The sequence below is a fragment of the Elgaria multicarinata genome, chromosome 2 (assembly GCF_023053635.1).
Source record: "Elgaria multicarinata webbii isolate HBS135686 ecotype San Diego chromosome 2, rElgMul1.1.pri, whole genome shotgun sequence".
Classification (NCBI taxonomy): Eukaryota; Metazoa; Chordata; class Lepidosauria; order Squamata; family Anguidae; genus Elgaria; species Elgaria multicarinata.
This window is the reverse complement of record NC_086172.1, coordinates 136,370,256-136,384,033: the sequence shown is the minus strand read 5'-3', so window position 1 is coordinate 136,384,033 and position 13,778 is coordinate 136,370,256. Positions and strand designations below refer to the sequence as shown.

The 13,778-nt window shown below is 39.6% G+C and overlaps 1 protein-coding gene across 1 annotated transcript in view; it reads right to left on the bottom strand.

Moving 5' to 3' along the window:
- DPH6 (diphthamine biosynthesis 6) overlaps nt 1-13,778 on the bottom strand; it is a 260,810-nt gene that overhangs the window by 189,716 nt on the left and 57,316 nt on the right. Inside the window, exons 4-5 of the mRNA XM_063118884.1 lie at nt 13,669-13,742; nt 4,833-4,951 (exon numbers count right to left, since the gene is read on the bottom strand). Of these exons, the coding sequence (XP_062974954.1) occupies nt 4,833-4,951; nt 13,669-13,742 (193 nt within the window). The remainder of the gene's footprint in view (nt 1-4,832; nt 4,952-13,668; nt 13,743-13,778) is intronic.

Sequence of the window (13,778 nt, the reverse complement as noted above, 5' to 3'; positions counted from 1 at the left end):
TCCCTAGTTCAAATCATGCCATTGCCTGAATCTCTAGGTGGCCTTAGGTAAGCCACTCTCTCTCAGCCTCAATCCCACCTTTTCCAATATGAGGACAAATAATAATGATTTACCTTATAGGGGTGTTTTAAAGATTGCGACTATATAATGTGTGTGAAGCATTTCAAAGCACTATACAAATGGTAAGCATTATTATTATTATTATTATTATTATTATTATTATTATTATTACAATAGAAGAGCAGCCCAGACCCATCTGTGAAAACTCAAACTTGTCAGAACTACTCACAACCAGCAGTGGACAACAGTAGTTCAAAGCAGCACTCTTATGAAGCTGACTTCCTTGTGAGGAGTAGAAAAAGGTTCAACAGGATTTCTGGCCAGCAAAAGCCTGGAGGAAACATGTTATCTTCCTGAGAAGCAAAACTCACCATTGCCAAATATTAATTTGTAAATGTAGATTTTTTTAAAAAAAAAAGTTCTAAAATTAATGTGTATTTACTTGTATAATTATGTGTTGTCTATAGTCTTACGCCTTCCTACTGATGTTATTAAACTAATGGAAAACGGAGCTAGGGGAGGCTGTATGAGCATGCCAGTGTTGATGAATGTCAAACTCAAGTTACATATTTGCTTATTCCTTTCACATCTGCGCACTGTGCCATCTAATGCATTTACCCCTCAGACTTTTAAATGTGTTATTCCAAATACATTTACTGCAATTTAGCTTAAAAGCAGCTTTGATTATTCATCTAAAAGGTAAAGTGGTAACCTATACCTTAACTTCTTTGCCATTTGATACGTTAAACAACCACCATACCTTAAACCTACTTTAATAAAGCACACAGTTATTAAAGCACTGCAGAATGGCCCCAAAGCATACATGCTCCATTAAATTTGCTTACATCTAATTATGCCTGCCCTAGGCAGGTGAGAAATTTAGACCGATAAGATCTTCCTTTCTACCTGTAGCCAAAGAAAAAAGAAAAAAAGGCAGCCGTTTTCTATCTAATTACTATCTACAACTATTTATGGTATTTGTGCTCTAAAGGAAAATGCCACAAAGGGCTCTTTGTGTACCAGCAAGCCCATTCTAACTTGTTCTAAGCTGCTGAGATACAAAGACAAGTTTATCATGCTTAAGGGATGACACAGGTCACCAGCAATATCACCCCTGCAGTCATTTCTTGTATCGCTCAAGATTTACCCAGTTCTAGTTTGTTTGTTTGTTTTAAATGGGTTTTGGTTTATACATCAAAATGCAACTTGCTGCTAAATAAGTTGGGCTGAATTATAATGCCATTCTAGAGGACATTAAAACCAAGCCAACAACGAAAATCAAACTGATCACCATGAAGCACAATCAGGATGAGACCAAAAGCTAGTTTTATTTATATTTATAAAAATATTTCTAAATTTGTCTTCATCAAATAGATATTACAGTGGCAAACAATAAGTGTAAACAAAAATGCTCATACAACCACAAAATACAATAACAATAAAATACAATATATTAAGGCTGTAAATGTTCAGTAGTACAGACTGATTCAAAATGCCCACTAGGCCAACTTTCTTCAACCTTATATCCTCCAGAAGTTTTGGACTACAAATCCCAGCATTCCTGACCATTGACCATGCTGGCTGTGAAAGATGGGAGTTGAAGTCCAAAACATCTGGTAGGAACCAGGTTCAGGAAGGCTGGCCCAGGCAAGCAGAAAAGTTTTGACCTGATGCCAAAATGATTTTAAAGTTATCACCAATCATACATGTGGGAGGGTGTTCCTCAAGCAGAGTGCCATAACTGAGAAGGCTCTCTCCCTTGTGGCAACATAACATACCTTGAGAAGAACCTTAACAGCAGACCTTAAGACAAGAGCAGGCTGGTATAGGGAACAGTGTAACTTCAGGTATACGGGTTTCCAAGCTATTCAGGGTTTTACAAGTCCAAGTACCTTGAATTGGGCCTGGAAGCCAGTTTCCTTAGAAATAGTATCCAATTGGTGTCTTCTGCAGGTGGACAGCTCCACAGATTCTGGTTTGTGCATGGCCAGCCCTGCTGGCTCCACTCCGCAAATAGCTCCTACTGCTTGCACGATATGATATAGTGCTTCCCATGGCAAGTCCTGAAACGGCCAGTTTCTCTAAGGGGGAGGTCACCGGAGCCCTGCCCCTTCCAGAAACAAGTATTTCTGCTTGTTTCAGGGTTCACCCCCTGGAAGCACTATATTGTGTCATGCAAGCAGTAGGGCCCACTTGTGGACCACAGAAGGCTCCAATTGTAATGTGATCTCCTCCGTCTGTACCCATTAGCATTCTAGCACTCTGCACTAGTTGAAACTTTCAGGACTGCAAGGGAAGCCCTATCACACATTACAATAATGCAACCAGGGGGCTATCAGAAGGTGGGCCACCATGGCTAGCTAACCGCTGTCCGCAAAAGGTTGTAGCTGAAAAGAAAACATCTGAAGTTGGTAAAAGGCACGCCCAGCCAGCAAAGTCACCTGGATCTCAAGTGACAAAGCTGGATCCAGAAGTTCTCTCAAGCTACACATCTGCTTTTTCAAGGCAAGTGCAAACTCATCTAGAACAAGTCTAATTCTGAGACACGAGAACCATCTGCTCAAAGGACCTCCGTCTTGCTTGGATTCAACTTCAGTTTATTGCTACCTCCTTGCAGTTTTTATGCTTTGTAGGCATACTCAAGGCTTTGCAATGGCTCTGCTTCACGATATTATACTATAAAACCAATTATTTTCTGTTTCTTGGATCTAAGCGACAGTTATTCTCTTGCCCCCTTTAAAGATACTGGACTTATTCCTTAATGAAAGTCAAGAATCATGCTGCAAGAACTGCCAGAGGTAATTTTGTTCACATGATACCAACTCCTGCCAACTAAAAGACTTTTCTCTAATTTGTGACCAAAGACAGATTTTTAAAAATTATTTCTCCTCTTTTGTGTATAAAAATCACCAAATGGACTTACAACCGTTTCACTGTTCACACACGAAGTGCTGTAAAACCAAAATGATTCTGGCAAAGTATCACAGCTGAAGAAGAATTAATATTTTATTACCACTTCTAATAGATAGTCAAGTTCCAATATAATACATGTTATATATAATATAGCAAGGCTGATGTTTCTCTGTTAGCTCTTACCAATGTTACCCTCAAGACATGAACTCTTGCTTTAAAAGAAGAAGAAAAGGAAGGCATTAAATGCTTAACAGAAACGGTTCACCTCATAGATGACGATATGACTTGATTCATACCAAGATTATACAACACAATTTATCAGAAATATATTTTTATCCACCCATGTAGAACAGATTCTTTCCTATTATACTGGTCATTCCTTGGTCTAATGGGCCACAAACCTCTACTGACCCCAAAAGGAAAAAGGTCCTTTTATCAAATTTTACACCTAAAACCCCATATAATACTTTTATGTGAAATACTGCTCAGAGGGCTGTAATTCTGAAATGATGTATTGTCCTATTAATATGTTTCTCATCAGTTTGTGTGGCTAAAGAACCCACACACCATTCAATAAACCTAACTTCAATACTGTGCTTCAACAGATCTTTGTGACCGGTCAAATCATCTCCCATAGTAGGTCACTTCAATGTTAAAATCGTATCTTCACTGATGAAACTCAAGCAACTGATTCTGAACCCGATGGTAAAAGTACACTCTTCTAAATACCTTAAGACACAAAGGTGCTTTGTATGTGAAGTGTGTTTAAAATGCTTTTTGAAATGCTACCATAAAGAGCTATTTTAGGCTAACATACCAAGTTCACATTTATCTTGGGTAAAAGCAGTCAGCATCAAATAATTACCAAAGTGGTGAACTTCCTACACAGGCCTGTGCTATGATGGATCAATGTGCAACATCTCCCATACAAAGGATGAAACCAGGACTGGCTACCACTAAAAATTCAGGATAAATGTGTCTTCATTCTAATTTAGGTAACCTACCCTTCAAGGTAAAACAGCAAAAGAGCCACACACACAGCCCACCATGGCTTATTTATTTACCACTGGGGTTGCTGTACCTGCCAGTGTCCATTTTGAATATTTAATGGTGGGCTGTGACTTGTTGGGTCATGCAAACCCTGGTGGTGGGGGTAGTGTGAGGGTTAAACAACAGAATATTCAAATCTTGTCCAGCACGCACCGTAGCCCACTTGGGCTTAAATATTTAAGGCTTGGTGGGCTGTTTTGATTGTGCGACGCAGGTCACTGTGACAAGAAGCAAGTGGAATGCGAGGGAGAAGGATAGAAAATGTAGGAAGAAAGAATGCTGCAATAAAAGCAAGAGTGGCCCATCACCCTGTCACTAATTAGTTGCAGGACTGTTTTGGTCCTTGCAAAGTTATATACTGATTGATGTTAGTAAAGTCTTTACTTAAAGACTTTCATCAGAGTTTATTATACTTCCTAGTGATAATGGCCCAGTGTCTAGCAATCCATTTGTACCACTCATATATGAGCAAACTGTAAACTATTGCATTATGTATGAACCTTTATTGAAAAACACACATTCACTGAGCAAATTTAATGATGGCCATCAAAATGGCTTCTCACCTTTTCCACCATCAAGTCTGATAAATACTTATCATTGACAAGTTCCATTAATTGTTTAGACATATAGCCATGCAACTGAAATTCTCCAGATTTATATTTCATACCTCACTGATCCCTGGTACCATTTTCTTTCTTTTACTTCATCAACTACAAAGCAGATTTTTGTATATGCATTATTATTGTTATTATTTGCTTGTTAACAAAGTAAGTTTTAGCACAGTTACTACAGTAGATTTAAATTCTTACCAAAAGCTGCTACTTTTATTATTATTGCTTGAATGTTCGAGGATATCATTTCTTTGAACAACATCTCTTGGTTCTGACGCCAAAGGTAAGCTAAGGGCTGCAGGGCAAGCCTCTTACACCTATTTGAACAAAGAAAAAATGGCTGTGTTATTATAGTCTTGCACCCAAGCACAGGTCATTTAACTTTCGATAGATAGATAGATAGATACCTTTTAACCCAGCAAATCCAGCCATTTACACATTGGTGGAACTAAGAGGACTTATCTAGTCATATCATTTCAAATATTAAATACAGAGTTGGCCTTATGTGTACTCAAAATGTCAATGGAGCACTAAGTACCATTTGAGATCATTGTACCTAGCAGTATTTGCTCAGCTTTAACTTGCATGTATATTTAGACAATTTACTCCAAGACCCAACAGGAAAGGATGGGCTTAGGTTCATGACGCCTGTATTGTTAGAGACAAGGATTTATATAAAATAGGGAACATGTTATATTCTTATCTTTCCTTTCTTTGATAGGATGCATTTTTCCAGATTTCAGATTTGTATTTTATCCATTGTAAATTTGTGGCAACACCCCAACAATTATATATTTAGTGTCATACAAAAATTGAAATGAAAGGAATTGAGCATACCCTTCCCAAAGTTAAGTAGCCAAGCCCACAAATAAGCCAACTATCCTGTCCCAATGCAGAAACAATTCTGTGAACAGCCTGTAGCACAATAGCCTAAGAAATATATATAAAAATTATGAGAGAGTTGAAAATAAGAAGGGGGGAGAGAAAAGATTTTAGAATAATAGGCAAGTTGCTTTTAAATGCATTCCAGTGTGCTTCAATTCTTTAAAATACCCCTGATTAAAAATCATATTTATGGAACGTGTTATGGAGACAGATCACTCAATTATGCTATTTTAATACATTTTTAAAATGAACTAACACAGTTGATACTTGCTAACAGACTTAACTTAAAAGCAGACATAACTTAAAATGGTTCAGTGAGCTACAGTAAACCACTGATGACAAATACTCTGATCTTAATGGCTACATCAATTGGTGTCATGTTCCACTCAGAGCTTTCCATTTCCCTTTCTTATAGATAACCCATGCCTTATTCACAATCACAGCGGAATCCTAAACATGTCTACTCAGAAGTAGTATCCACTGAGTTCAATGTGCCTTACTCCCAAGTAGATGAGTATATTGCAGCTCAGTTTAATTTCGCTTACACTTGTAATCAAAATGTTGCAAGAACAGCATGTTTAAATACTACTTTGAGGAAATTTAGAATTTAATTCAATTTCCTATCTAAAATAGACATAAATCACGAGGGGAAAAATGAAATTATCTAACAAACAAGAACATTTCTAAAACAACAAGGAATATATGCAGGGATGTGAATCAAAGTAATGTAAACTGTAACTGCTGAAAAATGGGGTTGTTTTTTTTTACTCTTCTATAGGCACTGAACCAATAAACAAGAACATATGTTCTTAATGTTGTTACTATGAATAGTGCTATTGACTTAAACAGGATTACTCACTCTAGTGAAGTTAATAGCACAAGTCTGGGGATAGAGCAGTACGTTCCTCTTTCTAGCAAAAATACCATGAAGTCTAGCATAAAGTCCAGTTTTGCTATAAAAATCAAAAAGCTGTAATGCTTCTGGTATTTAGTAAAATTGGAACCTCCTTTATACACCACCAAATAATAATAATAATAATAAGAAGAAGAAGAAGAAGAAGAAGAAGAAGAAGAAGAAGAAGAAGAAGAAGAAGAAGAAGAAGAAGAAACATGGGCTGGGACCCAAAGACTTACTTTAGGAGTGCCCAACAACATGGGCACATCCAGTTGGTTTGCATTTCAACTTCTGCCCCCACACACCCATAACCAACTTTTTCTTGAACCATAATGCAAACTGTTTTTGAAACTTCCCCCAAATCAAAAAGTGGTGTGCCGTGCAGTGTCAGAAACTGTTGTTAGAAAAACATGACTCTGAAGCTCTGTTGGGCTCTCTGAAGTGATTGTATGTTTCTTTGGAGCTTAGCAATGATTTAAACCAAATACATGTCTTTGATATTTCATTTGTTTTATTTATTCAATTTATATCCTGAACCACAGCCACAAAAAGTGTCAAGGTGATCCCCAACAATAAAAAATTGTAACAATTCAATAAATAATTACAATTTTAAAACTTTTTTTAAAAAATCTACTGACTGTATGTAGTCAAGCAATATAGATCCAACCAAAGAGGAGGGATCACTTCCCAAAAGACCTCGCAAAGAAAAGGAAGTATTTTCTAGCCTTTTGAAAGTCAATGTGGAGCTTGTCTGACAAGTCTCTAGGAAGAATGTTTCATAGGACTAACAGCCTGGGACTGGGGCATCTAAAGCCCCACCTTGTCCCAAAGGAAGCAGCCTGACAATTAGAATAGGTCAATGGCTAACACAGGAATGGAAATTGCCTCGGTTGCCCTGTGGGATGACCTTTGCTGGGAGAGGGAGTGCAACCCTGTTGATTCTCCTGGACCTCTCAGTGGCTTTCAATACCATCAACCATGGTATCCTTCTGGATAGCTTGGCTGGGTTGGGAGTTAGAGGCACTGTGTTGCAGTGGTTCCGCTCCTACTTGGACAGCCAATTCCAGAAGGTGGTTCTGGGAGATTGTTGCTCTCTGCTGTGGGGATCCACAGAACTCTATTTTATCTACTATGTTGTTCAGCATCTACATGAAAACGCTGGGAGAGGTTTCCGGAGATGTGGGCTGGGGAGTCATCAGTATGTGAATGATTCCCAGTTCTACCTCTGTTTTTCATTAAACCCCGGTTAGGCAGTGGCTGTTCTGAATCAGTGCCTGGGCATGGTAATTGACTGGATGAAGACCAACAAACAGACTCAGTCCAGACAAGATGGGAGGTACTGCTAGTGGGATGGTTCGTCTGTCTGCATAGGTGATGTTCAACCTGTTCCAGATTGGGTTCGTAGTTTGGGGGTGCTCTTGGATCCAAAACTGTCACTTGAGGCACAGGTGGACTCGGTGGCAAGGAGCATCTTTTATCAGCTTAGACTGATATACCAATCTAGAGAGAGATAGCCTAGCTACAGTTATCCATGCTCTGATAATCTCTCATCTGGATTACTGCAATGCATTGCATGTGGGGGTGCCTTTGAAAATGGTCCAGAAACTTCAGCTGGTCCAGAACAGGGCATCAAGTTTGTTAATGGAGACTAGCCAATGAGACCACATTATGCCAGTACTTTTCCAGCTTCACTGGTTGCCAGTCCAGATCCAGCCCCAATTCAAAGTGCTAGTATTAACACTCAAAGCTCTAAAAGGTTATCTGAAGGAACGCCTCATCCCATATGTACCTGCCTGGACCATAAGATCATCTTCAGTGGTCCTTCTCCATGAGCCCCTGCCCGAGGAAGTGAAGAGGATGGCTACCAGAAGGAGCGCCTTTTCTGCTGTGGCACCCTGGCTGTGGAATGAGCAACCCAGAGAGGTTTGGCTGGCACCTATGTTTAACTTTTTCCAACGCCAGATGAAGAACTTACTATTTTCCTAGTATTTTAACATTTTACCATCCTAGTCTTTTAACTTACTGTTTTAAATCTGTATTTTAAATCTCTGAATTGCTGCTCAGTTTTATTCTGGTTGTTCTTTTATATTGTGGTTTAAGTTTTACACGCAAGTTGTACTTTATGGTTTTAATTTGTGCGAACCGCCCAGAGAACTTTGGCTATTGGGCAATATAGAAATGCAGTAGATGATGATAAATAAATAAATAAAATATTCAGAGGTCCTTTTGCAGGTACCCGGCGCCCCCTCCTGAAGTCAGGTAAATGGTTATGGGAGAGACACATTTCTCTGGTGGCACCCAAATTATGGAATGGTGGGATTTTGGAGACATGTTCACCCGATGCCAACTTTGTTATCTTTCAGGAGCCAAGTGAAGTGTGTCCATCTTATTCTCCGAAGCTTGCAACGGCATTTCATACCTTTTTAATAGTACTTCGGTTGTTGGTTTTATCTTTTATCCTTTCATCTGCTGTACCTTGCCAGTGGTTGTTTACAAATGTATTGTATTGTTTTTATATAAGATGCTTTGTGTTTTATTTTGCAATACTTATGGAACAATAAAAACAATAAATATTTCCATCGTTCCCCAAAATAATGAATTTCTAGTCAGCTCTTCGCAAGAACAAAACAGCAGCTTCAATTCAAAAGAACCACTAGTAGAAGAGAAAGCATGTTTATTGCTGTAGTTCTATCACTAAAATGTTTTTGAAGCCTGAAAGAGTAAAATGCAGTATTGTTGTGTAGCACTGGGAGCTTTACTATGAAGAAAAGGCACAAGCAACCCCGTTCATCATGTAGACATAACCTGGGGGATTCCAAAGGCTTAAAACTCATTTCACCAGGATATAAGTGTATGTTGGACTGAAATTTTAATATAGAATATGAAACAAGATGATAACAAAGCAAAATACAAGACTAAGAGCACAATCCCATGCCTGCTTAGACAGAAAAAAGTCACCAAAATATTTCAAAGTGTGAAATGTTGTTTTCAGAAGGTTAAGTCAGCTCATAGAAAACATTCTACCAAATTTTTATTCTGCATCAGTTAAAGAAGCCCTGGCCAGGGCTAGACGAGGGGGTTGGAGGGCGACAATGTCACGATTTTATGATCGTGAGATCATCGCCCTTATCTACACGTGGCACGTGACATCGCGGCCTCCACTTTGTTTTGTTTTTAAAGGATGAAAACAAAAAACAGATGAGAGCACCTGAGGAACTCCATGCCCCGTGCCCGGTTCCCAGCTCCTCACAGTTAGTCACGAGGAGCCGGGACAACTCGCGATGCCCAGCCACACTTTCCGCGGTCTTGGGATCATCCCAAGACCATAGAAAAAGTGGGGAAAAGGGCCTGCCAATATCCCAGGCCAAGGGAGGGATCATCCCTCCCTACTCCCGGGATGCCCTGTGCGTCATGTGGACGCACAGGGATGATCCCGGGGTGATCACTGGGATATCGCCTGGTCTAGCCATGGCCAGTGAGTGTACTACCTGCAACATATGTCACTATATGAAGTGGAAATAAGATCAGCTGAATACAAATTTATTCACTTTTGAATAAGTGAATTTATTTCTTTTTAAGTTTTATCCCATAGGATGCTGATGGAGCCACCATCACATTACAAAACTAAGGGAAAGGAAAGGAACCTCTCGTGCAAGCACTGAGTCATTACTGACTCTTGGAGGGACGCCAGCTTTCGCTGATGTTTTCTTGGCAGGCCTTATAGCGGGGTGGTTTGCCGTTGCCTTCCCTGGCCGTGATTACCTTTCCCCCAGCTACCTGGGTACTCATTTTACCAACATCATAAAAACTTAATCCATCATAACTACTGTGACTTAATTTGCTCAAATTAGAGAATCACCTCTACAGTCCACTGATACTTTCTCCACGTGTATTGGAATAACTTCACATATATAGGATCAATTAATTTAAAATACAATCATGAAACACAGAGGCAAAATAGGGACCCCATCCTGCCAAAATTAGATTCATGTCCTTTGTATGCAAGATGTTATGCAAAATTATCCTATCCGCAATCCTATACACACTTACCAGGCAGTAATTCCCATTGAACTGAATGGACTTTACTTCTGAGCAGACATGTACTGCAAAAGGACTACTAATGAGGAGTACTCACTGCCTCTAGCTGCTCAGTCCAGAGATCTTTATACACAGGGATATCAATAGATCTCTTTTGCACCAGTCCCTGTTATCACAGTGGAGGAACTGGATCTATAACTAGAAATGAATGAGCATGTGAATTGGTGTCAGTTGCAAGAATCCAATGCTATTGTTCCATCAGCAAAATGAAAACTGCTGACGTAACAATTTCATCTCACCCTGCAGCTCCCTGCACTCCTCCCGCAAATCTCCTCCGGAGAGCCGAGGGATTTATTCACTCATGCAGTTTTCCGCAACACATTTATGTAGTCTACCGACAACCGTAGCTTTCTGCTTGTCTTTCTTCTATTTCTGATTGCCTTGCTGGCATTTCCAAGTCAAAGCTTAACATGAATAAAAATGAATTGATCTTCAGCTAGGCCAGACTTTCTTTTCCCTCTCTCTAAACAATGAATTCTTCTTTGCTCTTCTAATCAGTTACAGACAGCATCAGAATCACTTTTGGATCCCCTTAACATGTTCATACAACTGTATTTTATAGTCTCTCACTATTAACAAGACATTAAACCAAATCCTTGTTTCATACAGCATTGTGCTGTGCGCTGATTTTTTCTTGCTCATACTATGACCATGTATTTTTGCTGTGTATTTCCCTGAGAAACAGGCCTGGTTTGCACAATCACCACATCTTAAACAAGTCACAGCACATGTTGGGTGCCATTTGCCTAATTATTGCCTGGGCACAGCTTGTTATGTTGTCCAAACCTAGGCAGCATGGCTTGTTTGAGGGGGAAACAACCCATGGTCTGTTGTTGGTTTATTTGAGGATTGATTTTCCCCTCAAACAAGCCATGCCACCCAGGATTGGACAACATAAGCCGTGCCCAGGCGAGTAATTAGCAAATGACACCCAGCATGCACCACAGATTAAGCAACCCACTGTGGCCTGTTTAAACCATGATGATCGTGCAAATCACGTCAATGACCCAAGAAGCAGATAAAGAGATTCTGATCTTTTTATAATATTTAGTTGAATTTATCCCTCCTTAGTTTCAAGAATTTCCATAATTCAGCCTTCCCAACCTGGGGCCCTCTAGACATTTTGGATTTCAACTCTCATCAGCCTCAGCCAGAATGGCCAACTATCAGGAATTCTTGGAGTTGTACTGCAAAGCATCTGGAGGGTACCAGGTTGCAGAAGACTGACATAATTCAACTCCTTTTTAACTCTCTTCTCTTATTTCATCCCATATTCCTACATGCCTTCTACTCTTCACGTTCTTTTCTTCTGGTTAAGGCTTTCATATTATCTATTTCACAACTTTGCTTGTTTTCATTTACTTCTCTTTTTACAGCTTTATGTTCTTAAACCAGAATCATTATTCCATAATAGAAGGACATGTTAAAAGCAGTCCTTCCCTTTCCCTTCTCTTTTTACTCTTCAGCAGGAGTGGGCCACTACTTAGACTTGTGGCTTTCTAGATGTTTTGGCCTACTATCATCACTCTCCATTGGATATGCTGGCTAGTATGGATGGGAGTTGTAGGCCAAAATATCTGGAGGGCCACAAATTGCATACTTTTTTCACTCACAAGAACAGCAGAGTGAAATACTGCACTGACAGGAAGAAAACCTATGCAGAGCAGGGCTGAGCAATGTATTCCCTCCAGATGTTTGGCCTACAACACTCATTAGCCTTACTTCACACAGCTATTGGGGAGAGATGATTGGAGTTGCAGGCCAAAACGTCTGGAGGGCCACAAGTTGCCCACCCCTGATGTAGAGCCAAGGGAATCCCATGCCTATACCATTGTTACCCATATGTACCCCCAGAAAATGTTGGTTATTGGGTAGATTAAAACAGAAATATAACACATAAATGCACATGCTATGCTGGCCTACAATAGCTCCCATACTCTTGCTCGCCCAAATGAGTAGGAGACAGGAGAACATCATAGCTACAGGAAGGTACAGTGTGGACTGCAAAGGACGGAAGTACTTCTAAGGCAAATGTTTTCAGTAAAAATTCTGTCAAATCATCTGAAAAACAAATCCTGAGGTCACTACTTGCCTGAAGGATCTGGAGTGTTTAAAGGAAGTGTGGTATTCATATTTTGCAATTTTTGGCCAAAGTTATAAGGAAACTATAGCAAAACACTAGAAGCTATTTTGGAAACCCTGAGCCAAGTAAAATTATCTGGTGGTTGCCAGCCAACTATGCTTCTATAATGAGGTATATATACTAGGCAGATGCATTTGCTCATTACATTGGGAAGAATCCATTCTAATCTGAAAGCTACATTATCTTAAAGGTGGTGGGGGGAAGAGAAGGCAAATATAAATAAATCTCATTAGAACATAAGAAGAGCCATGCTGGATCAGGCAAAGGGTCCATCTAGTCCAGCACTCTGTTCACACAATGGCCAACCAGCTGTCGACCAGGGACCCTCCCACCCATGTTCCACAGCATGTGTATACAGGCTTACTGCCTGTGATACTGGAGGTTGCACTTAGTCATCAGGTCTAGTAGCCATTGATAGCCTTCTCCTCCAGGAATTTATCCAACCTTTTTTTAAAGCCATCCAATTTGCTGATCATCACCACATTCTCTCGCTATAGACAATCATTCAAAAGCAAAATGTACATTAAAAACTCAGATCTTTGCACTGTAATAAGTATTATTCCAAGAAGATGTATTATTCCAAACAGACTTTCAATCGTCATACTACCATTTATAGCTGAGCTCTAACAATACCAAGCATCCCATTAACTCTGTGCAAAGTGGCCAACTGGCAAGAAAAGAACAGTAAGAGTTGGCAGGTTTATAGCTTGACTTTTTCCAGTTTTATGGTGGCTTGTAGAGGTGAACTGTGGAGCAGCTTTAACTCATTCAGTATAGATACATACACAGAGAAAATATATTATGTTTCTCAGTGTGAAGTCTATATGAAAAGCATATCATACTGAGTAAAGCATCCATTTCTAATTTACACGATGCTAACACAGTTTAAATTCATGTTTTTCCACTGAAAGGAAATCATAGTTTAAAGGTACCGCCCACTGCCACTAAAATCAACAGCAGTGTTGCCATGACTGGCTTCTCATGCGCTACAAGCAGAGGCTAATTTTACTTACACATCTTCCACACGGACTCGTTGGTAGTCAGAAAGGATGGCCCCTACCGAAACAGCTTCCACATTTTCTTTATCCTGGAAATACATATATATACATATATACAAATTAAA